Consider the following 22,388-nt stretch of genomic DNA (forward strand, 5'->3'; position numbering starts at 1 on the left):
TCAAAGAGCTACATGCCTACTCTGTAACCTATTTAGAAGTAGTACTAATAAACAAGCATTAAGCAGTTACCAGAGTATGTCTACATTCTGTATAAGAACCAAGTCCCACACCTAGAGTCCAAGACAGAAGGACCCAATCTCAGAACAAGCTCCTCCAACTTTTCAGTACATGCAGAGAGACCTTACAGCCGGCTCCAACAATTCAAATAAAGTTTCAAAAAAACATCCTTGGCTATTGAGCCACTTCCGTTACTATTCATGCTTCCACTCACGGAGTGCGATTGCTGAAGTCTTCTGATTCTCAGCCACCTCCCGGAAAATTGTGTGGGGTCTGAAGCTGGTTCTTTTAATGTGGCCTCAACAAGCTTAATGATGTTTCAATAGGCACAGGTCTAGTCTGTCACCTACGCCCTTCCCACGCTGCGCACAATGATGGAGGGTGGAAATGGAGGCGGGACTTTTGGCCACGCTGCTCAGCAGCCATTTTGTTTGCTGTCCCACTTCCATTCTGTCCTGATTACGGATGGGAAAACTCCAGCCACAGTGTTTAGAGATAACAGTGCCATCCTGTGGAGGAAGGTGTATTACCATTAATGTATCAAGATCTCAAGAACAAGTGTACCAGACAATATCCTGTGGCTTTACACACGGCGGGCTGAATTTTCAATTGCCCAGTACCGGTGCTGGTGAACCTGGAAAATCATGCACTCCGAAGGCACCACTAGTTCCCAGCACCTCAGTGACGTGATTAGATTTTCAAAGGGAGGGCGACGAGGAGCCGGCAACCTGCACATCTTCAATTAATTGCCCATCGTTGTAAAGCTTGTTAGGAATATGGAGAGCAACATAGAAACTAGGAGTAGGAGGCCATTCGGCCCCTCGAGCCTGCTATTCAATATGATCACGGCCGATCCTCTATCTCAAAGCCATATTCCCGCTATAGAAACATAGAAACTACAAGCAGTTAGCAATTTTCAGACGGATAGCACAGGGAACATGGAGGGATTGGGCATGCTTGAGCATAGTTGTCAGGAACACAGCAGAGAGCAGAGAGCCATTAGTGTTCATGACTGCAGTGTGGAAAAGTCACATGAAAGAGGAGCGTGAAACTTAGTTGCTCATGCAGTGCCACAGAGTCACCATCGCTAGAGCTGAGAGGTTTGCTTTTAAGAGGAGAGTGTGTTTGGAACGTGAGACTGTTGGCCCCCATGGCCCTCTCTAGGTATGCCGGCGGGGTCTGGCTCGCTGTAGCTCTTCTTCTGGATGAAGGGAAGATTACAGCTGTCCTGTCCACCAAAGCCTCAACCAGACCTCAAGGGAGCCATCAGTGAAATGTGTGGCCAGTCTGAACAACTGCCCAAACCGCCACTGACCCTCTGCTCTTCCAGCTCATTGATTTGCAAAGACAGTGGCAAACACAGTCATGGTTGCAGTTTGCTTTTTAAATTATCCCTCTAAGCCTCACTCCAGCTGCTTGCCTGAGCCCGACACCCCTAACTGGGAACAAAACACACCTCCAGGCCAATGGTGGCTGAAAACTCGAAAATACTGTTGTGTCACTTCCATAGACAGTGTGGGGTCAGGACATGGAAATGTCTTGAAAATTCAACCCAGGAAGTCAAAGAATATGAGCACTCTCTTACCCATCATCATTGTTGTTTGGCACTCTCTCTTCTCGTCTGCCTCTCTCACTTATCTTCTACTTCTTTTTCATTAACTGTCCCTATGGTTTCTATTTCTGTTTCACACATCAGTTGATCTTTTCTTTGTTCCTTTCCAGGTGCATTGTGGTGACAGCACGGTGCGCTATGGTGATAGGGCACCATGGTGAGTTATGGTGATAGGACAGCACGGTGAGTTATGGTGACAGGACAGCAGGGTGAGTTATAATGATAGGGCAGCACAGTGAGTTATGGTGATAGGGCAACATGGTGAGTTATGGTGATAGGACAACACAGTGAGTTATGGGTGATAGGGCAACACAGTGAGTTATGGTGATAGGGCAGCAGGGTGAGTTAAGGTGATAGGACAGCAGGGTGAGTTATGGTGATAGGGCAACACAGTGAGTTATGGTGATAGGGCAGCAGGGTGAGTTATGGTGATAGGGCAGCAGGGTGAGTTAAGGTGATAGGGCAACACAGTGAGTTATGGTGATAGGGCAGCAGGGTGAGTTATGGTGATAGGGCAGCAGGGTAAGTTAAGGTGATAGGACAGCAGGGTGAGTTATGGTGATAGGGCAACACAGTGAGTTATGGTGATAGGGCAGCAGGGTGAGTTATGGTGATAGGGCAGCAGGGTGAGTTATAGTGATAGGGCAGCGCAGTGAGTTATGGTGATAAGGCAGCAGGGTGAGTTATGGTGATAAGGCAGCAGGGTGAGTTATAGTGATAAGGCAGCAGGGTGAGTTATAGTGATAGGGCAGCAGGGTGAGTTAAGGTGATAGGGCAGCAGGGTGAGTTAAGGTGATAGGGCAGCGCAGTGAGTTAAGGTGATAGGGCAGCACAGTGAATTATGGTGATAGGGCAGCAGGGTGAATTATGGTGATAGGGCAGCAGGGTGAATTATGGTGATAGCGCAGCAGGGTGAGTTATGGTGATAGGGCAACACAGAGAGTTATGGTGATAGGGCAACACAGTGAGTTATGGTGATAGGGCAACACAGTGAGTTATGGTGATAGGGCAGCAGGGTGAGTTATGGTGATAGGGCAGCGCAGTGAGTTATGGTGATAGGGCAGCAGGGTGAGTTATAGTGATAGGGCAGCGCAGTGAGTTATGGTGATAAGGCAGCAGGGTGAGTTATGGTGATAAGGCAGCAGGGTGAATTATGGTGATAGGGCAGCAGGGTGAGTTATGGTGATAGGGCAGCAGGGTGAGTTATGGTGATAGGGCAGCAGGGTGAGTTATGGTGATAGGGCAGCAGGGTGAGTTATGGTGATAGGGCAGCAGGGTGAGTTATGGTGATAGGACAGCAGGGTGAATTATGGTGATAGGGCAGCAGGGTGAATTATGGTGATAGGGCAGTACAGTGAGTTACGGTGATAGGGCAGCAGGGTGAGTTATGGTGATAGGGCAGCAGGGTGAATTATGGTGATAGGGCAGCAGGGTGAATTATGGTGATAGGGCAGTACAGTGAGTTACGGTGATAGGGCAGCAGGGTGAGTTATGGTGATAGGGCAGCAGGGTGAGTTATGGTGATAGGGCAGCAGGGTGAGTTACGGTGATAGGGCAGCGCAGTGAGTTATGGTGATAAGGCAGCAGGGTGAGTTAAGGTGATAGGGCAGCGCAGTGAGTTATGGTGATAGGGCAGCAGGGTGAGTTATGGTGATAGGGCAGCGCAGTGAGTTATGGTGATAAGGCAGCAGGGTGAGTTAAGGTGATAGGGCAGCGCAGTGAGTTATGGTGATAGGGCAGCAGGGTGAGTTAAGGTGATAGGGCAGCGCAGTGAGTTATGGTGATAGGGCAGCAGGGTGAGTTATGGTGAAAGGGCAGCGCAGTGAGTTATGGTGATAAGGCAGCAGGGTGAGTTATGGTGATAAGGCAGCAGGGTGAGTTATGGTGATAAGGCAGCAGGGTGAGTTAAGGTGATAAGGCAGCAGGGTGAGTTATGGTGATAGGGCAGCAGGGTGAGTTAAGGTGATAGGGCAGCGCAGTGAGTTATGGTGATAAGGCAGCAGGGTGAGTTAAGGTGATAGGGCAGCACAGTGAGTTATGGTGATAGGGCAGCAGGGTGAGTTATGCTGATAGGGCAGCGCAGTGAGTTATGGTGATAGGGCAGCAGGGTGAGTTAAGGTTATAGGGCAACAAAGTGAGTTATGGTGATAGGACAGCGCAGTGAGTTATGGTGATAGGACAGCACAGTGAGTTATGGTGACAGGATAACACAGTGAGTTATAGTGATAGGGCAATACAGTGTGTTATGGTGATAGGACAGTACAGTGAGTTACGGTGATAGGGCAGTACAGTGAGTTACAGTGATAGGGCAATACGTGCGTTATGGTGATAGAACAACACAGTGAAATATGGCGATAGGACAGCACGGTGAGGTACAGTGCAGGGTGTGGAGCCACCAGTGACTATAGTGTATATTTGTCTACGGTGTCAGGAGAATGTGAAGCTCAGAAGCTTCCTTCCTATCCCCTGTCCCCGAACCTTGTGGTTTTACCAAGCTGAACAACAACAGCATGTGTTTTAATAGCACCTTTAACAAAGTAAAATGTCCCAAGATGCTTCACAGGAATGATATTTGACAAAATTCGACACAAACTAGCTAAGGAGATATTAGGAAATATGATGAAAGGAATTACTTAAAGAGGGAGGGAGAGGTGGAGAGGGGGAGATGTTTAGGGAGGGAATTCTAGAGCTTTGAGACTAGGCAGCTATAGACAAGGCTGCCGAAGGTGGACCGATAAAACACAAGGATGTGAAAATGACCAGAATTGGCCTCGCAGGATGGCACTCACCTCGCATGATTCTGTACGGTTTCAGGGAAGGATATTCATAGATAATTATGTTGGGCATAATGCCCTTTTCACCTACAGCAAAATAGTTTCCGCTTGGATGAACCTATAGAAGTGGACAATAAAATAGGAATTAGCTGCATAAATTGAGTGAATAAAAGTACCTGCCAAGCGACTGCTTTTGTAGAGAGTTATTTTTTAAGTTTTCCTTTCTGTTCCTTTCCAGCACAGCAAAGCAAGAGCCTTGTACTCAGACAGGATGTTGCTTGTACAAGAGCCTATTCAAGCTGTGCACAGAATGTAGAACATTAGAAAAAATCATTCAGACCATCAAGGGTCATCCCTCTCCCATTTGATTATCCAATTATATATTGAACAATCATAGAATGGTCAGAGCACAGAAGGAGGCCATTCACCAGTGCTGGCCCTCTGCAGGAGAAATTCAGCTGCTGCCCTTCCCCCTGCTTTTTCTCGCAGCCCTGCATATTTTTTCTTTTCAGATAACATTCATACTCCCTTGTGAATGCCACGATTGAACCTGCCTCCATCACACTCTCAGGCAGGGCATTTCAGATCCTCACCACTCGCTGCGTCAAAAGGTTTTTCCTCATGTCACCATTACTTCCTTTGCCAATTACCTTAAATCTGGTAAAGGGTGGAAATGGAGGTGGGACCTCTGACTGCTCGGTGGCCATTTTGTTTGCCAGCCCATCTCCATTCTGTCCTGATTTGAGCTGGGAAAATTCCAGCCACAGTGTTTTAGAGGTGACAGCATCATCCTGTGGAGGAAGATGTATTACCATCAAAGTATTAAGATCTCACAAACAAGTATATTAGACAATATCCTGTGGCTTTACATGCAGTAAGCTGAATTTTTAATCGCCCACAGATAGAACATTTCTGATGAAAGGTCATCAACCTGAAACATAACTCTGTTTCTTTCTACACAGATGCTACCTAACCTGCTGAGTATTTCCAGCAGTCTCTTTATTTCAGATTTACAGCATCTGCAATATTTTGCTTTTTGATTCAGCATTCTTATCTGTTTTCTGTTAGCATCACTGTGAACCAGGTTGGGATCACCATGAAGAGGGTCAGCATCACCGCGAGCCAGGGCGGGGTCACCCTGAAGAGAAGCGGGATTCACTGTGAGCCAGGTCACGATCACTGTGAAGCAGACCAGAGTCACCATGAAGCAGACCGGGATCACCGTGAAGCAGACTGGGATCACCGTGAAGCAGACCGGGATCACCGTGAAGCAGACCGGGATCACTGTGAAGCAGGTTGGGTTCACCGTGAAGCAGATCAGGATCACTGTGAGCAGGTTGGGATCACCGTGAGGTAGTTCTGAAGAATTGTCATGGTCGACTCGAAACATAAAGTTTTTTGAATTTTTTGGCTGGCACGGACATGATGGGCCAAGTGGCCTCTTTCTGTGCCATAAGCTTTCTATGATTCTATGATTAACTCTGTTTCTCTCTGCACGGATGCTGCCTGATCTGCTGAATGTTTCCAGCACTTTCTGTTTTTATTTCTGATTTCTAGCATCTGCAGTATTTTGCTTTTATATCACCATGAAGCAGGTTGGGGTCCCTGTGAAGCAGGTCGGTGTGAAGCACACTGGGAGAAGTGTGAAACAGGTCAGGATCACTGTGAAACAGACCTGGATCACTATACTGCAGACCGCCTCTGCTCTATTCTCAAAGGTCTGCTTCAGCACCAGGACCTGTTCGGAAACTGCCAAACAAGAAAACTGTTCCATTCGGACAGAACTTGTTTATTCTCGTCTAAATCTATGTGTTTTGAACTGCCAAATAGAAAACACAGACTGAGAAAGCACCAACATGACTGCAATTGGCTTTCTTTTTGCCCTTGGTTTCTTAATTATCATTCCCATGGCAACTTTGGGTCACATGGGCATTTCTTGTAAACTAATTATGTCATAATCAGTGCACCATCAACAAAAGAGAAGTGAATCACTGCTGAATCTTTTTTTAAGTCGTAAGTTGTAATACCTAAAAGCCTAATAGCTAGAGGAATGACAGGGCAGTTTTGGCCCCTGGAGGGCACGTCCTGTTCCATTTGGGAACTCCAAAATGCTTCCCATGTCCTAGATAAACATATATGAAGGAAGCATCATCAGCTGCAGCAGCTCAAGCTCCAGGTTTCAGAACTCGAGTTGCAGATGGAATCACTGCCACATATAAGTGTGATTGAGAGTTTCACATTAATAGTTGTGGTCACCCCAGAGCTTTACATTATGCAGGGAGAGAGGACCACCAGGCAATCAAGAAGAAACTGGCAGGTAGTGCATCTCATACTCCAACCTATATTCAGTTCTGAATACTGATGAAAGTGCTGCATCATCTGGGGAGTGCAGCCAGAGTGAAGTGAAGTCCACGGAACCGGAGGTGGCTCAGCTATACAGGGGGGCATCGTGATAGGAGAATAATAGCTGGGGCATTTCTGTGGCCACTGACATGAATCCAGGATCTATGTAGACTTGACTCAATTAAACAAGTCAGTCGAACATGAGATCCAACAGATGGCATCAGTGGATGAAAGTCCTACCAAAAAACACCCTTTTTACAAAATTGGATGCTAGAAGCGCCTTCTGGCAGTTGCCTCTAGACAATAAATCAAGGTTGTTAACTACCCTATCATTCCATTTGGTTGTTATTGTTTTAACAGGTTACCATTTGGAATTACTTCAGTACCTGAGATATTCCAAAGGTCACTCTCCTTAACCAAAAAGAAATTGCAAAACTGCCGCCGGGAATTCAAAGTTATCGACTGAGACTCGTGAGATACAATTCAGTTACTGAGTGCATCCAGGGAATGTACCAGACGACTGCAGTTACATTACACTGGAAAATTTTAATTTTATTGATGAAGTGGAAGCATATACTTCACTCATCACAAAATACTTACCAGCCACTGAGGAAAGACTACAAAAGACTAAGCTAGCATAACAGCAGGAGGATGAGTGCATGAAAATAAAAGAGAATTACCAGAACGGATGGTCAGAGTACACTCCAAATAATCCTGTTCTTCACCAATATTTTGAGCAAAGGAAACATCTTACCATCATTGATGAGCTCTTAGCTTTCAATGACAGGTTAGTTATCCCAAAATCACTTTGTGTAGACACTCTACAGAAAATCCACCAAGGTCACTTGGGAATAGCAAAATGCAGAGCAAGAGCCTCACAGTAAGTTGGGTGCCCAGGCATCAGTCGTTCCATTGAAGAGTTAATCACAAATGGCCTTAGCGTGTAGTGCATAGCCAGCAGCAGAGAGAACTACTTGTACCATCCACCTTTCCTACGTGGGCATGGGACACTTAAGAATGGATTTATTAGAGTTTAAAGGAAAAGCTTTCGTCATCATCATTGATTACTACTCCAGATGGTTTAAAGCGATCAGAGTACACAACATCAATGCCGAGACAGTCATTGCGTTATTGAAAGAATATTCTCAACACATGGCATCCCAGATATAGTGGTGTCAGACAACGGTCCTCAGTTTACGAATGAATTATTCCATAACTCTGTACAAGAATGTGGGTTCATGCATGAGACTAGTTTGTCTAGACATCCCAATCAAACGGAGAAGCAGAAAGTTTGAACAATCAAGGAATTAATGAAAAAGAACGAAGGTATTAACTTAGCTCTTCTTAATAATATAATCTCACCATTAAAAAACTGGCTCTTGCCATCAGAACAATTGGTGGGAAGACGGCTGTGAACACAGCTTCCAGTTCTACAACAAACACTACAACCTAACATTACTTCAGATGATCGTGAGAAAGTTAGAAAATGTGAGGAATGTCATGAAAGTATAATAATTTTCATAATATTATCGGGATTTATTGTAAAAGAAGATTAATGTCTGTGGAATTTAATTGAATTAGAGACAGCTGGTCAGGGGGCTTTGACTCATGAAAAGAAGCTAGGTTTGAAATGCTAAATACGTAAACATGGCTGAAGTCTTAGAATGTAAGGTGTGAGGAGAATTTGCATTTTTAGATAAGTCGGGACAGTTTGAATTTCGAAGAGATAGATGGATGTTTACACCTAGCCAGAAGCTAGGCCAAACAGTGTGTTTATTTTTCCCAGTGGTTTACTGACAATATTAGCACCATGAAAAGTTTTATATGGGAAAGTATATTTTTAAAGATATATGGGACAATGGAATTTACAGATTAAAAAGAGAGAAAACATATATAAGGGAGAATGAAAGGCTATGTTGAGAGCGGCCCTGAGATATCTAGCAGAAGCTTGCAAAACAGCCTCCAGCCATGTCTGTGTGAGTCCGCGGTATCCAGCCCTTAAAGGTGATAATTGCGCTGTCCTGTTTTTTACTTTAAAGTCTAGTTTGGACTGTTGCCTTATAAGGGGGTGTATTTGGGAGTCAGGTTAGATAGGAATTTTAGTACTTACTACAGTATTAAATAACTGGAATCTTATGTATGTGTTTGTCATCTTTTCTTTTGTTAATAAATATTTTAATTTAGTTTTTAAAAAATCTCTGAAGGTTTTGGTGGACTTATTACTTCTGAATTCATGCATGTATGTCAAAATAAATACAAATTGCAAAACCGTTGTGATAGCGATATCAAGTTTCCCTTGTGGATTTGATCTGCCTGGCACACATTATCTTCCACGTCATAACAGGATCAACGAAGAGACAGTCAAGCTCGTAATTACAACTTCAGGTACAGAGCAAGAGACTTGAAAGTGCTACAGCCTGGGGTGAAATTGTGGAGACAAGATCAACTGAAAGACGGAATTGTAATAGAAAGATCTCCACAGCCAAGATCTTATAGAATTGAGACAGACCAGGGAAATATCAGAAGGAACCCAAGAGCCTTGATATCATTGAGCAGGAAATCAGTGGAACCTTGGGCATACTATTTAGATCCGGATGAAGACAAGGAACCAGAAACAAACAGAAACTCTACAAACACCCAGGTGGAAGACACGTCTATCGAACGAAAAGAGAGTACAGTTTGTCCTTAACCTCGAAATGAAATCAGGACCAGATCAGGGAGATTGGTCAAAGTACCTCAGAGACTAACCCTGTGAAGTCTAAGACTTTAGGAGGGGCTGTAGAAGGATATATATGGTTGGCATAAAGACTTATGGGGGAGATGCAGAGTAAAGGGTTAACATCAGGTGCACCTGATATTGATGTAACTGATGTAATTGTGATGCAATGTCACATGTTAAGTAACTGAGAACAGGAGGAAAGCACAAGTAGTACCTCATGTAAAGCACTGAGATGTACATATATCTGTAAATAAACAGGAATGCTTCTAATTAATAACATAGAAACATAGAAACTAGGAACAGGAGTAGGGCATTCGGCTCTTCGAGCCTGCTCCGCCATTCATTATGATGATGGCTGATCATCCAACTCAATAGCCTGCTCCCACTTTCTCCCCATTCCCTTTGATTCCTTTCACCCCAAGAGCTATATCTAACTCCTTCTTGAAAACATACAATTTTTTGGTCTCAACTACTTTCTGTGGTAATGAATTCCACAGGCTCACCACTCTCTGGGTGAAGAAATCTCTCCTCATCTCAGTCCTAAATGGTCTACCCCATATCCTCAGACTGTGACCCCTGGTTCTAGACTCCCCCACCATCGGGAACATCCTTCCTGCATCTACCCTGTTTAGTTCTGTTAGAATTTTATAGGTTTCTATGAGAGCCCCCCTCATTCTTCTGAACTCCAGCAAATATAATCCTAACTGACTCAATCTCTCCTCATATGTCAGTCCCGCCATCCCAGGAATCAGTCGAGTAAACCTTCGCTGCACTCCCTCTATAGCAAGAACATCCTTCCTCAGATAAGGAGACCAAAACTGCACACAATATTACAGATGTGGTCTCACCAAGGCCCTGTACAATTGCAGCAAGACATCCCTATTCCTGTACTCGAATCCTCTCGCTATGAAGGCCAACATACCATTTGCCTTCTTTACCGCCTGCTGCACCTGCATGCTTACCTTCAGCGACTGGTGTACAAGGACACCCAGGTCTCGTTGAACATTCCCCTCTCTCAATTTATAGCCATTCAGATAATAATCTGCCTTCCTGTTTTTGCTACCAAAATGGATAACCTCACATTTATCCACATTATACTGCATCTGCCATGCATTTGCCCACTCACTCAGCTTGTCCAAATCATACTGAAGCATCTCTGCATCCTCCTCACAGCTCACCCTCCCACCCAGCTTTGTGTCATCTGCAAATTTGGAGATATTACATTTAATTCCCTCATCTAAATCATTAATATACACTGTGAATAACTGGGGTCCCAGCACCGATCCCTGCGGTACCCCACTAGTCACTGCCTGCCATTTGGAAAAAGACCCGTTTATTCCTACATCTGGCAAGATGGATACAAAATTGGCTTGGTCATAGAAGACAGAGGCTAGCAGTGGAAGGGTGCTTTTCTGAATGGAGAGCTGTGACTAGTGGTGTTCCGCAGGGATCAGTGCTGGGGCCTTTGCTGTTTGTAGTATACATAAATGACTTGGAGGAAAATGTAACTGGGCTAATTAGTAAGTTTGCAGACGACACTAACGTTGGAGGAGTTGCAGATAGTGAAGAGGATTGTCAAAGGATACAATGGGATATAGATCGGTTGGAGACTTGGGCGGAGAAATGGCAGGTGGAGTTTAATCTGGACAAATGCGAGGTAATGCATTTTGGAAGGTCTAATACAGGTAGGAATTATACAGTAAATGGCAGAACCCTTAAGTGCATCGACGGGCAGAGGGATCTGGGTGTACAGGTCCACAGGTCACTGAAAGTGGCAACGCAGGTGGATAAGGTAGTCAGGAAGGCATATGGCATGCTTGCCTTCATCAGCAAGGGTATCGAGTATAAAAGCTGGGAAGTCATGCTGCAGCTGTATAGAACCTTGGTTAGGCCACACTTGGAATATTGCGTGCAATTCTGGTTGCCACATTACCAGAAGGATATGGAGGCATTGGAGAGGATGCAGAGGTTTACCAGGACGCTGCCTGGTCTGGAGGTTATTAGCTATGAGGAGAGGTTGGAGAAACTCGGATTGTTCTCACTAGAGCAACGGAGATTGAGGGGCAACTTGAAAGAAGTTTACAAAAGTATGAGTGGCATGGACAGAGTAGATAGTCAGAAGCTTTTTCCCAGGGTGGAAGAGTCAATTGCTAAGGGGCATAGATTTAAGGTGAGAGGAGAAAACTTTAGAGGAGATGTGCGAGGCAAGTTTTTTACACAGAGAATAGTGAGTGTTTGGAATTTGCTGCTAGAGGAGGTGGTGGAAGCAGGTACTGAGATAGTGGTGTTTAGGAGGCAGCTTGACAAATAGATGAATAGGATGTGAATAGGATGGGAATACAGGGACACGGACCCCAGAAGTGCAAAATGATCGGCGCAGACTTGGCGGGCCAAAGGGCCTGTTCCTGTGCTGTACTTTTCTTTGTTCTTTGTTCTCTTTGTTTCCTGTCTGCCAACCAGTTTTCGATCCATCTCAATACACTACCCCCAATCCCATGCGCTTTAATTTTGCATGCCAATCTCTTATGTGGGACTTTGTCAAAAGCTTTCTGAAAGTCCAAATAAACCACATCCACTGGCTCCCCCTCATCAACTCTACTAGTTACATCCTCGAAAAATTCCAGTAGATTTGTCAAGCATGATTTCCCTTTCATAAATCCATGCTGACTCTGTCTGATTCTGCCACTGTTTTCCACATGCTCAGCTATTAAATCTTTTATAATGGACTCTAGAATTTTCCCCACTACCGACGTCAAGCTGACTGGTCTATAATTCCCTGTTTTTTCTCTGCCTCCATTTTTAAATAGTGGGGTTATATTAACTACCCTCCAATCTGTAGGAACTGTTCCAGAGTCTATAGAATCTTGGAAGATGACCACCAATGCATCCACTATTTCCAGGGCCACTTCCTTAAGTACTCTGGGATGTAGATTATCAGGCCCCAAGGATTTATCGGCCTTCAATCCCATCAATTTTCCCAACACCATTTCCCTACTAATACTGATTTCTTTCAGTTCCTCCCTCTCACTAAACCCTGTGTTCCCCAACATTTCTGGTATGTTATTTGTGTCCTCCTTTGCGAAGACAGAACCAAAGTATGTATTTAGTTGGTCAGCCATTTCTTTGTTCCCCATTATAAATTCCCCTGTTTCTGACTGTAAAGGACCTACATTTGTCTTCACCAATATTTTTCTCTTTACATACCTATAGAAAATTGTACAGTCAGTTTTTATGTTCCCTGCAAGCTTACTCTCGTACTTTATTTTCCCCTTCTTAATCAATCCCTTGGTCCACCTTTGCTGAATTCTAAACTGCTCCCAATCCTCAGGTCTGTTGTTTTTTCTGGCCAATTTGTATGCCTCTTCCTTGCATCTAATACTATCTCTAATTTCCCTTGTAAGCCATGGTTTGGCCACCTTTCCTGTTTTACTTTTATGCCAGACACAAATAAACAATTGTTGCAGTTCACCCATGCGCTCTTTGAATGTTTGCCATTGCCTAGCCACTGTCATCCCTTTAAGTAACGTTTCCCAATCCATCATAGCCAACTCGCGCCTCATACCATCGTAGTTTCCTTTATTAAGATTCAGGGCCCAAGTCTCAGAATCAACTATATCACTCTCCATCTTGATGAAGAATTCTATCATATTATGGTTGCTCATCCCCAAGGGGCCTCACACAACTAGATTGCCAATTATTCCTTTCTCGTTACACAATACCCAGTCGAGGATGGCCTGTTCTCTCATTGGTTCTTCAACGTATTGGTCCAGAAAAACATCCTGTATACACTCCAGGAATTCCTCCTGCACAGTATTGTTGCTAATTTGATTTGCCCAATCTACATGCATATTAAAGTCACCCATAATTACAGATGTTCCTTTATTACAAGCATCTCTAATTTCCTGTTTAATGCCATTCCCAACATCACCACTACAGCTTGGGGGTCGATATACAACCCCCACTAATGTTTTTTGCCCCTTAGTGTTTCTCAGCTCTACCCATACAGATTCCACATTGTCGGAGCTAATATCTTTCCTCACTATTGCGTTAATTTCCTCTTTAACCAGCAATGCAACTCCACCGCCTTTTCCTTTTTGTCTGTTCTTCCTAAATACTGAATACCCCTGGATCTTCAGTTCCCATCCCTGGTCACCCTGCAGCCATGTCTCCGTAATCCGGACTATATCATACCTGTTTACATCTATTTGCGCGGTTAATTCATCCACTTTATTGCGAATGCTCCTCATGTTAAGGCACAAAGCCTTAAGGCTTGTCTTTTTAACATTACCTGTCCCATTCCCACTATTTTTCATTGAGGCCCTGTTTGATTCTTGCTCTTGATTTCTCTGACTATCACTTTTCTTATTCCACTTTCTGTCTTTTGTTCTTGTCTTTGGTTCCCCTTCCTCTGACTCCTTGCATAGGTTCCCATCCCCCTGCCATTTTAGTTTAAACCCTCCCAAACCACTCTAGCAAATGTTCCCCCTAGGACATCAGTCCTGGTCCTGCCCAGGTGTAACAGCCTACATTGATATTTTTAGGACAACAGACAAACCCTCAATACCTGAACTCAAGATGAAACAAATGTGTGGCTGGAGGTAGTGCAAGAGGGAGGGCTTTAAATGTCTGACACATTAGGAACAGATCTAGGGAAGATGGGACCTGAACAGGTCGGATGGGTTGCACCTAAACAGAGCTGAGACCAATTTCCCCGTGGGGCGATTTGCTAGTGTTATTGGGAAAGGCAGGGATGTGGGAACCAGGAGATAATACGAGAGAGGAATAGCAAGGTGCTCAGAGGAATGGGAGAGACAGATAGCACTAGAGTAGGGGATAGAAAGGTATCAGGATGGGTTTTGCTTAAGAGGAAATGTCATTATTAGCATGTGTGCTCTGTCCAAAAGCAGGTCCTTTCATGTCCTGACTATCTCCCAAAGTGCTTCACAACCAAGAACTACCTGGAAAGTGCAGTTACTGTTGTGATGTAAGGAAAAGCGGTAGCAAATTTGTGAACAAGATGCAATAAACAGAAATAAGATAAATCAGCAGCTAATCTGTTTTCTCAAAGGTGTTAATAATTGAGGAATAAATATTGTCATGGTACTGGGAGAATTCCCCTGCTTTTCTTTGATATAGTGCCATGGGAACATTTATGTCTACCTGAGATGGCTGGTGGCTTTTTTTATGGCGGGGAGGTAGGGAGTGGACTGGGAGACCATTAGTTTAATACCTCATCTGAAAGATGGCACCTCGAACAGTGCAACAGACCCTTGGTACTGCCTTGGGAGTGTCAACTAGATTAGGTGCTCAAATCTCTGAATGCTACAAGTTTAAAAGACTTCATTATCTCATTAGACTAAAATGAATCAAATTAAGTATTTAATATTCCAAAGTGATAAAGCACCGTAAAAACACCAGTATTATTTAGTGATCTCAGCTCTAACTAAACAAGTACTTTCACCTATTTCAACAGCAGTTATGACCAAACTGGCTATATGTTTATAAATGAAGCATTTTGCACTATCCAGAAATCCGAAGCCAGGAAACACTAGTTAGCAAGAATTTTTTTTAGCAGACACAAGCATCCTTTCAACGTCACTGGTATCATTTGACGAACAAAGGGACCCAAAACTTCTGATCAGAGTCGGAACCCCAGTGTCCAACGCTGATCAGCCATAAAACCACCCACTTACCTGCATATGTTGAAAAGGGTCCGACTTCCAAACCATGAAGCAGAAGAACCCTCTCAGCGCAGGAATCCTCACAGAGAGCAGCAAAGTAAATCAGTGCAGGAGCCACACTCCATTTTTATGGCTCTAGCTGTCATATTCTGTTGAGTGTTTCAAGGTCCCCAGACTTCTCAATGTGTGAGTGAATGATGTGTAAGTGATATGTGGGTGAGGAAAATGGCTAAGTGAGTATGGTGGCAGGTGGGTGGGGTGGCAAGTGGGTGAGGTAGTTAGTTGGATCAGATCGGGAGGGGTGTCAGGTCAGGGACTAGTCAGGTTGGGTTGGGGGGAGTTGGGGGGATGAGGCTGGAGTTGGGGTTCAGGGGTCTGGGGGAGTCACGGGGAGTTAGAGGCGGGAGTCAGGGGGATGTGGGTTTGGGTTGGGGGAGTCAGGTGGATGGGGGCTAATCAGATCAGGTCAGGGAATCAGTAGGGGTTGGGGATGCTAGTCAGATCTGGTCGGGTCAGGGTGAGGGTTAGCCAGGTCAGATTGGGGGTGAGTTGGGTCAGGGTGGGTGCTAATCAGATCAAGTCAGGGGAGTTGGGGGATCAGGGGAGCTAGACAGATCATAACAGGGGAGTCAGGGGTCAGGGACAGAAATAGGTGGTGGGGGCTAGTCATATCGGGTCTGGGGGAGTCAGATGGATGGGGCAAGTCAGGTCAGATCAGGGGGTCAGGTTGAGTCAGGTGGTGGGGCTAGTCAGGTCGGGTCAGGAGCTCAAGGGATGAGTTGCTGTATCAGTTGTGTAGTCACCCCACAGTTAGACTAGGGTTTTTCTGTCCAATATTTCCTGGGTAACTATCCAGTTAAGTAAGTGACATCTGTCCAAAGTTTCTAACTCAGAATCAGAAGTTTTTTCGGAGGCTCCCGGGTAGCAGGGCCATCGAAAGTTCAAACTTCACAGGCATATCTAACGATCTGGGGACTGCAAGATTTAGGCCCCGGACAGACACATTTTGGAGGAGGAGAAGGCCATTAAGCCCCTCGAGCCTCCATTTGAGAATGTCACAGCTGAGCCGATTGTGGCCTCTACTTTCCTGTGCACCTTTCAATCTTTGTCAGTCAAGAATCTATCCAACTCAGCCCTAAAAATATTCAATGACCCAGCCTCCTATGCTCTCTGGGGAAGAGAATTCCACAGACTAACGACTGTCAGAGAAAAAAATTCTCCTCATATCCATCTGAAATGGTAGACCCCTTATTCTTAAACTGTGACCCCTGGTTCTAGATTCTCCAAAAAGGAGAGACATACTTTCAGCAACTACCCTCTTAAATCCCCTTAGAATCTTATATCTTTCAATAAGATCACCTCTCATTCTTCTAAACTCCAATGGATACACGCCCAGCCTGTCCCACCTATCCCCATAAGAGACAACCCCTTCATCCCATGGGGTCAACTGAGTGAACCTTCTCTGAACTATTTCGAATGCAATTATATTCTTTCGTAAATAAGGAGACCAAACCCGTGCACAGAACTCCACATCTGGTCTCACCAACGCTCTGTACAACTGTAGCAAAATTTCCTTTTTACATTCCATTTCCTTGCAATAAATGACAACATTCCATTTGCCTTCCTAATCACTTGCTGTACCTGCATGCTAATGTTTTGTGATTCATGTACCAGGACACCCAGATCCCTCTGTACTGCAGAGTTCTGCAATCTCTCTCCATTTTAGCACAGTTCTTTGGGTGTGGAAACATGGAAGATTCAGTATTTGGATCAGTAAAACAATTTTTCCTCACTGCTTTACGATATTTTATCACTGTTTTATGTCTCAGGTAAATATTTATATCCATGGTGTTTTCCAGTTCACACACCTGCAGTTAAACATTCTAAAGTTATTCTGTAATCCAGAAAATTCAGAAATCCATAAATGACTTGGTCCCAAGCATTCCAGACTGGAGAGGTTATAGTGTACTATTATTGCTATTGTTTTATTTATAGTGTTTTGGAAATGCAATGGTGGAGTGAGACAAAAAAAAGGAAAGGCTTGCATTTACATAGCACTTTTCACCATCAGTGGTCATGTCAAATCACTTTACAGCCAATGAAGCACTTTTGAAGTGTAGTCACTGTTGTAACGTAGGAAACATGGCAGACAGTTGTGTGAGCAAACTCCCACAAACAGCAATGTGATAATGACCAGAAATTGTGTTTGTTGTGGTGTTGATTGAGGGATAAATATTGGCCAGGGCACCAGAGATCACTGCTCTGCACTTCTTCAAAATAGTGCCATGGAATCTAACCATCCACCCCAGCAGGCAGATGGCACCTCAGCTTAATGTCTGATCCAAAGACAGCACCTCTGACAGCACAACACTTCCTCAGTACTGCACTGGAGAGTCAGCCTTGATCTCATGCTCAGGTCCTGGACTGGGATTTGAACTGGAACCTTGTGACTCAGAAGCAAGAGCACTCCCAACTGAGCCATAGATGACCCTCTAACATACCATCACAATGCCAATGCCCCCTCCAGAGCTGCTTCGAACGTGCCTTTGCACCTTGGTCTTAATATTCATTAGGATTACCAGGTTACCAGCCACAAACATTATAGTTTGCTCATCTATGAGTTGAATATTCACACGTTGAGTGCAATCGTAACCAAAAGAATATCTGGGGTCAAAAATGGTCAAGCAAGACAAGAGTCAAAGGAGGGCAGAAGTTGGAAAACAAACTGTAATATGTTCAACTAATCAAACTATCAATTAAATTTACTGTGCACTGACATTAATTTGGCAAAGATTTACGCACAGATTAATTTGGGAAATGACAGAATTTACTGTACACGGTTTCATTTCTGAAAAAATTAATTTACTGTACAGAGATAAATTCAGCAATAAATTAAATTTACTGTATACTCAGATTAATTTGGAAAATAAATTATAATTACTATACAGTAGGATACAATGTTCTTACAGCAAATGTTTATGCAGAAAGTAAAGCAGTTTTGCTGTTTTAATGAAGGATACAAAAAGGTGAGCAGATCTTCTGGAATTTCTGAGTCTGGTGTGATGAACGGTTTGAAGTATACATCCTCATAGTCATAGAAGAAGTCATCTGAGAGGGTATTTTCCATTTCCTTTTTGCTTAATTCCTCGTCTGTGTCCCTCTCCACCTCCTCTGCAAGTTGCTCTGTAGTCAAAGCAACACATGTTTAGTTTGTGGGGAGGTGATGGCGTATTGTTGCTAGACTAGTATTCCAGAGACCCAGGGTAATACTTTTGGGACCTGCGTTCGAATCCTGCCATGGAGGATGGTGGAATTCAAATTTCATGAAAAAAAAATATGGAATTAAAAGTCTGATGATGACCATGAAACCATAGTCGATTGTTGTAAAAACCCATCTGGTTCACTAATGTCCTTTAGGGAAGGAAATCGGTCATCTTTACCTGGTCTGGCCACCAGAACTTGCTGCGCCCGTAGCCAAGCTGTTCCAGTACACTACAACACTGGCATCCACCCAGCTATGTGGAATATTGCACAAAAAGCAGGACAAATCCAACCCAGCCTATTACTGTCCCATCAGTCTACTCTCGATCATCAGTAAGGTAATGGAAGGGGTCATCGACAATGCTATTAAGCGGCACTTGCTTAGTAATAACCTGCTCACTGATACCCAGTTTGGGTTCCACCAGGGCCACTCAGCTCCTAACCTCATTACAGCCCTGGTTCAAACATGGACAAAAGAGCTGAACTCCCAAGGTGACATAGGAGTGGACTGGCCTTGACATCAAGGCAGCATTTGACCAAGTGTGGCAGCAAGGAGCCCTAGCAAAACTGAAGTCAATGGGAATCAGGAGGAAAACTCTCCACTGGTTGGAGTCATACCTAGCACAAAGGAAGATGGTTGTGGTTGTTGGAGGTCAGTCATCTCAGCTCCAGGACATCCCTGCAGGAGTTCCTCAGGGTAGTGGCTCAGCCCAACCATCTTCAGCTGCTTCATCAATGACCTTCCTTCCATCATAAGGTCAGAAGTGGGGATGTTCGCTGATGATTGCACAATGTTCAGCACCATTCGCGACTCCTCAGATACTGAAGCAGTCAATGTCCAAATGCAGCAGACCTGGACAATATCCAGGCTTGGGCTGACAAGTGGCAAGTAACAATTGTGCCACACAGGTGTCAGGCAAAGACCATCTCCAACAAGAGAGAATCCAACCATCGCCCCTTGATATTCAATGACATTACCATCACTGAATCCCCCACTATCACCATCCTGGGGGTTACCATTGGCCAGAAACTGAACTGGACTAGACATATAAACATTGTGGCTACAATAGCAGGTCAGAGGCTAGGAATCCTGCAATGAGTAACTTACCTCCTGACTCCCCAAAGCCCATCCACCATCTACAAGGCACAAGTCAGGAATGTGATGGAATACTCCCCATTTGCCTGGATGAGTGCAGCTCCCACGAGACTCAAGAAGCTTAACACCGTCCAGGTCAAAGCAGCCCGCTTGATTGGCACCACATCCACAAATATTCGCTCCCTCCTCCACCGACACACAGCAGGAGCTGTGTACACCATCTACAAGATGCACTGCAGGGATTCACCAAGGCTCCTTTGACAGCACCTTCCAAACCCACAATCACTACCATCTAGAAGGAGAAGGGCAGCAGACACATGGGAACGCCACCACCTGGAAGTTCCCCTACAAGTCATTCACCATCCTGACTTGGAAATGTATCACCATTCCTTCACTGTCGCCCGGTCAAAATCCTGGAACTCCCTTCCTAATAGCACTGTGGGTGTACCTACACCACATGGACTGCAGTGGTTCAAGAAGGCAGCTCACCACCACCTTCTCAAAGGCAACCAGGGATGGGCAACAATTGCTGGCCCAGCCAGCTAACCCACATCCCGTAAATGAATTTTTAAAAAGTCCTTCTGCAAGTAATGCTCATATACAGGTATTGCAATTTCATTTCCTAAATGCACACTTCCACTTACATAGCCGAGCCGTCTATCGAATAATGAGCACATGTTCCTGATATAGAACAAAATAAAGTTATTGGGTGGAATTTTCAAATCATAGTCCCAACCAAAACAGTGAGACTTGTAGCAGGTCAGGAGCCGAATTGCTGCAGGAGTGGGCTTTGCCATGGATGTTTAACTGTGTCAAAGCATGAGCATCTTGTCTCCGGGTGTCCTGGTGTAAGGAACTCTCCCATGGTTGGTTAAATGATTCCTTGGGCTTCAAACTTAAGTATATTGTCCAGATGCAAGCTTACTACTCAGACACAAAAATACAGTAATTATTAATAGTCGTTTGGTAGTACAGAACTTGAGAATTGCTGAAGAGACACACTGTCGAAGCTTTTCATCTTGCACTCATTAGGGCAGGTGCAAGAATACCAAATTTCAAAGGGAACAACAATTCATATTGCACGATGAGAGAGCACTGATTGGTTGGCAAGTGGACTCTGATTGGTGGAGACATTTCAATAGAGAATACACCAGAGAACAGTTAACTACCAAGCTTTTGTTTAAATTCAAACCAGGCAAGTTGACTCTGATTAGTTAAGGCATTGCCATGGGGAATGAACCAGGGAATGGCTATCCCACAAGCTTTTGTTTAGTTGAAAAAGGCTCAATGCGTGGACATGTTCTTTTTGTTTGCAAAGGATAGAAATGTGTGTGTGTGTGTGTGTATATAAGGCTGCGACTTTTGGTCCTGGAAGTGCCCAGACTACCTCAGATTACCCTGGAAGGGTAAGGTGTCTCATAAATTTGAGCAACAGGTAGTGCTCGCTGTTTCATGTTGCTACTCTGCAGTAGCAACACAAGTGTATTCTCCATTAACAGGATTCTGCCGTCAAGCCACAAAGATATTCTGTCTAGCACACAATGAGTAATGTGATGTATGAATTTCAGTGCCAGTGTGATACTAGGTATGTAGGGTGTACATCGCAATGACTGATGGGTCGTATCACACAGTACGCCCCTTAAGCTGCTCACAACAGGCAAAGCACTGACTGTACTCAACCAGCCCATGCTTGCAAAACTCAGGACATAGTGTCCAGCATTAGGTGCAATTCCGCAATTGGACAACACTTACTAAACAATCCCAATTGTGCTAAGAATGACGCTAACAACCAATTTAAGATTATCAGTCAGGTTCGCAGTGTGGCTCACTTACGTGTGCTAGAAGCTACATATATTCACACACAGGGCCCTGTCCTTTGCGAAAAAAAAAGGACATGCCCATGCATTGTGACTTTTTCAACTAAACAAAAGCTTGGGGGACAGCCATTCCCTAGTTCATTCCCCAAAGCAATGACTTGACCATTCAGAGACACATTGCCTGGTTTGAATTTAAAGCTTGGGAGTTAACTGTTCCCTGGTACATTCTCTATGGCAATCCACCAATCTGAGTCCACTTGCCAACCAATCAGCACCCATTTCTCATGCATTATAAATTGTTGTTCCCTTTGAGATTTGGCATTCTTGCAAATCTATCCTGATGATAGCAAGACAAAAAACTTCAACAGCATTTTTCACTTTTCAGCAATACAGTAATTATTATGGTTACAAAATGAACTTAGACCTCCTAGTCCCTTGCATACCCAAGGTGATCAGGTGTGACCTCTAGAGGTGTTTTTCTTCTGACCGTCCGTGAGCTCTCCCCGGAATGGCCCTCACTGTTCTAGGGAAACTGTACCTATCCCTTCCATTAAAGTCCAGAACTTCCTCCTATGACATCAAGTTATGTTATCTGATACTCAGCAATGTGTAAGAAAATGAGATTCCGCCATACAAATCACCAGGCTACGATATAATGGCTGTTTCTATGATACAAAAGAACAGGAGACATCCTGGCTACTTATCCATTGGGCTTCCCCCATTCTGACAGTCAAAGTGTGATATTCAAACCTATTCTAGCTTATCGAGGTCTCGGTATGAACAACTTAAATGGATGACGACTCAAAGCTAAAAATAGTTTGATTAGGAATTATAACAAAGCAGATTCTAACATTTCCTAACCAGCACCCCCTACCCCATGCAATGACCTTTCTAAACTCTAGTTTGTTTGTTTTCAATTGTGTTAATCTACTAGCTGGAATACCTTGAGTCCGCAATCTTAAAAAAAAAATGAAGTAGCAACATTTAACTATTAGGCCAGGATTTTGCCGAGGTGGTAAGGGTGCCA

The 22,388-nt window shown here is 44.2% G+C and overlaps 1 protein-coding gene across 1 annotated transcript in view; it reads right to left on the bottom strand.

The window, feature by feature from the left end:
• Window positions 1-22,388, bottom strand: part of cfap44 (cilia and flagella associated protein 44) — a 224,494-nt gene that overhangs the window by 199,044 nt on the left and 3,062 nt on the right. The window contains exons 2-4 of the mRNA XM_078559546.1: window positions 18,208-18,370; window positions 17,689-17,851; window positions 4,460-4,562 (exon numbers count right to left, since the gene is read on the bottom strand). Coding sequence (XP_078415672.1) covers window positions 4,460-4,562; window positions 17,689-17,851; window positions 18,208-18,314 — 373 coding nt within the window. The 5' untranslated portion in view covers window positions 18,315-18,370. The remainder of the gene's footprint in view (window positions 1-4,459; window positions 4,563-17,688; window positions 17,852-18,207; window positions 18,371-22,388) is intronic.

The sequence above is a fragment of the Cetorhinus maximus genome, chromosome 16 (genome assembly GCF_964194155.1).
Source record: "Cetorhinus maximus chromosome 16, sCetMax3.hap1.1, whole genome shotgun sequence".
Taxonomy (NCBI): domain Eukaryota; kingdom Metazoa; phylum Chordata; class Chondrichthyes; order Lamniformes; family Cetorhinidae; genus Cetorhinus; species Cetorhinus maximus.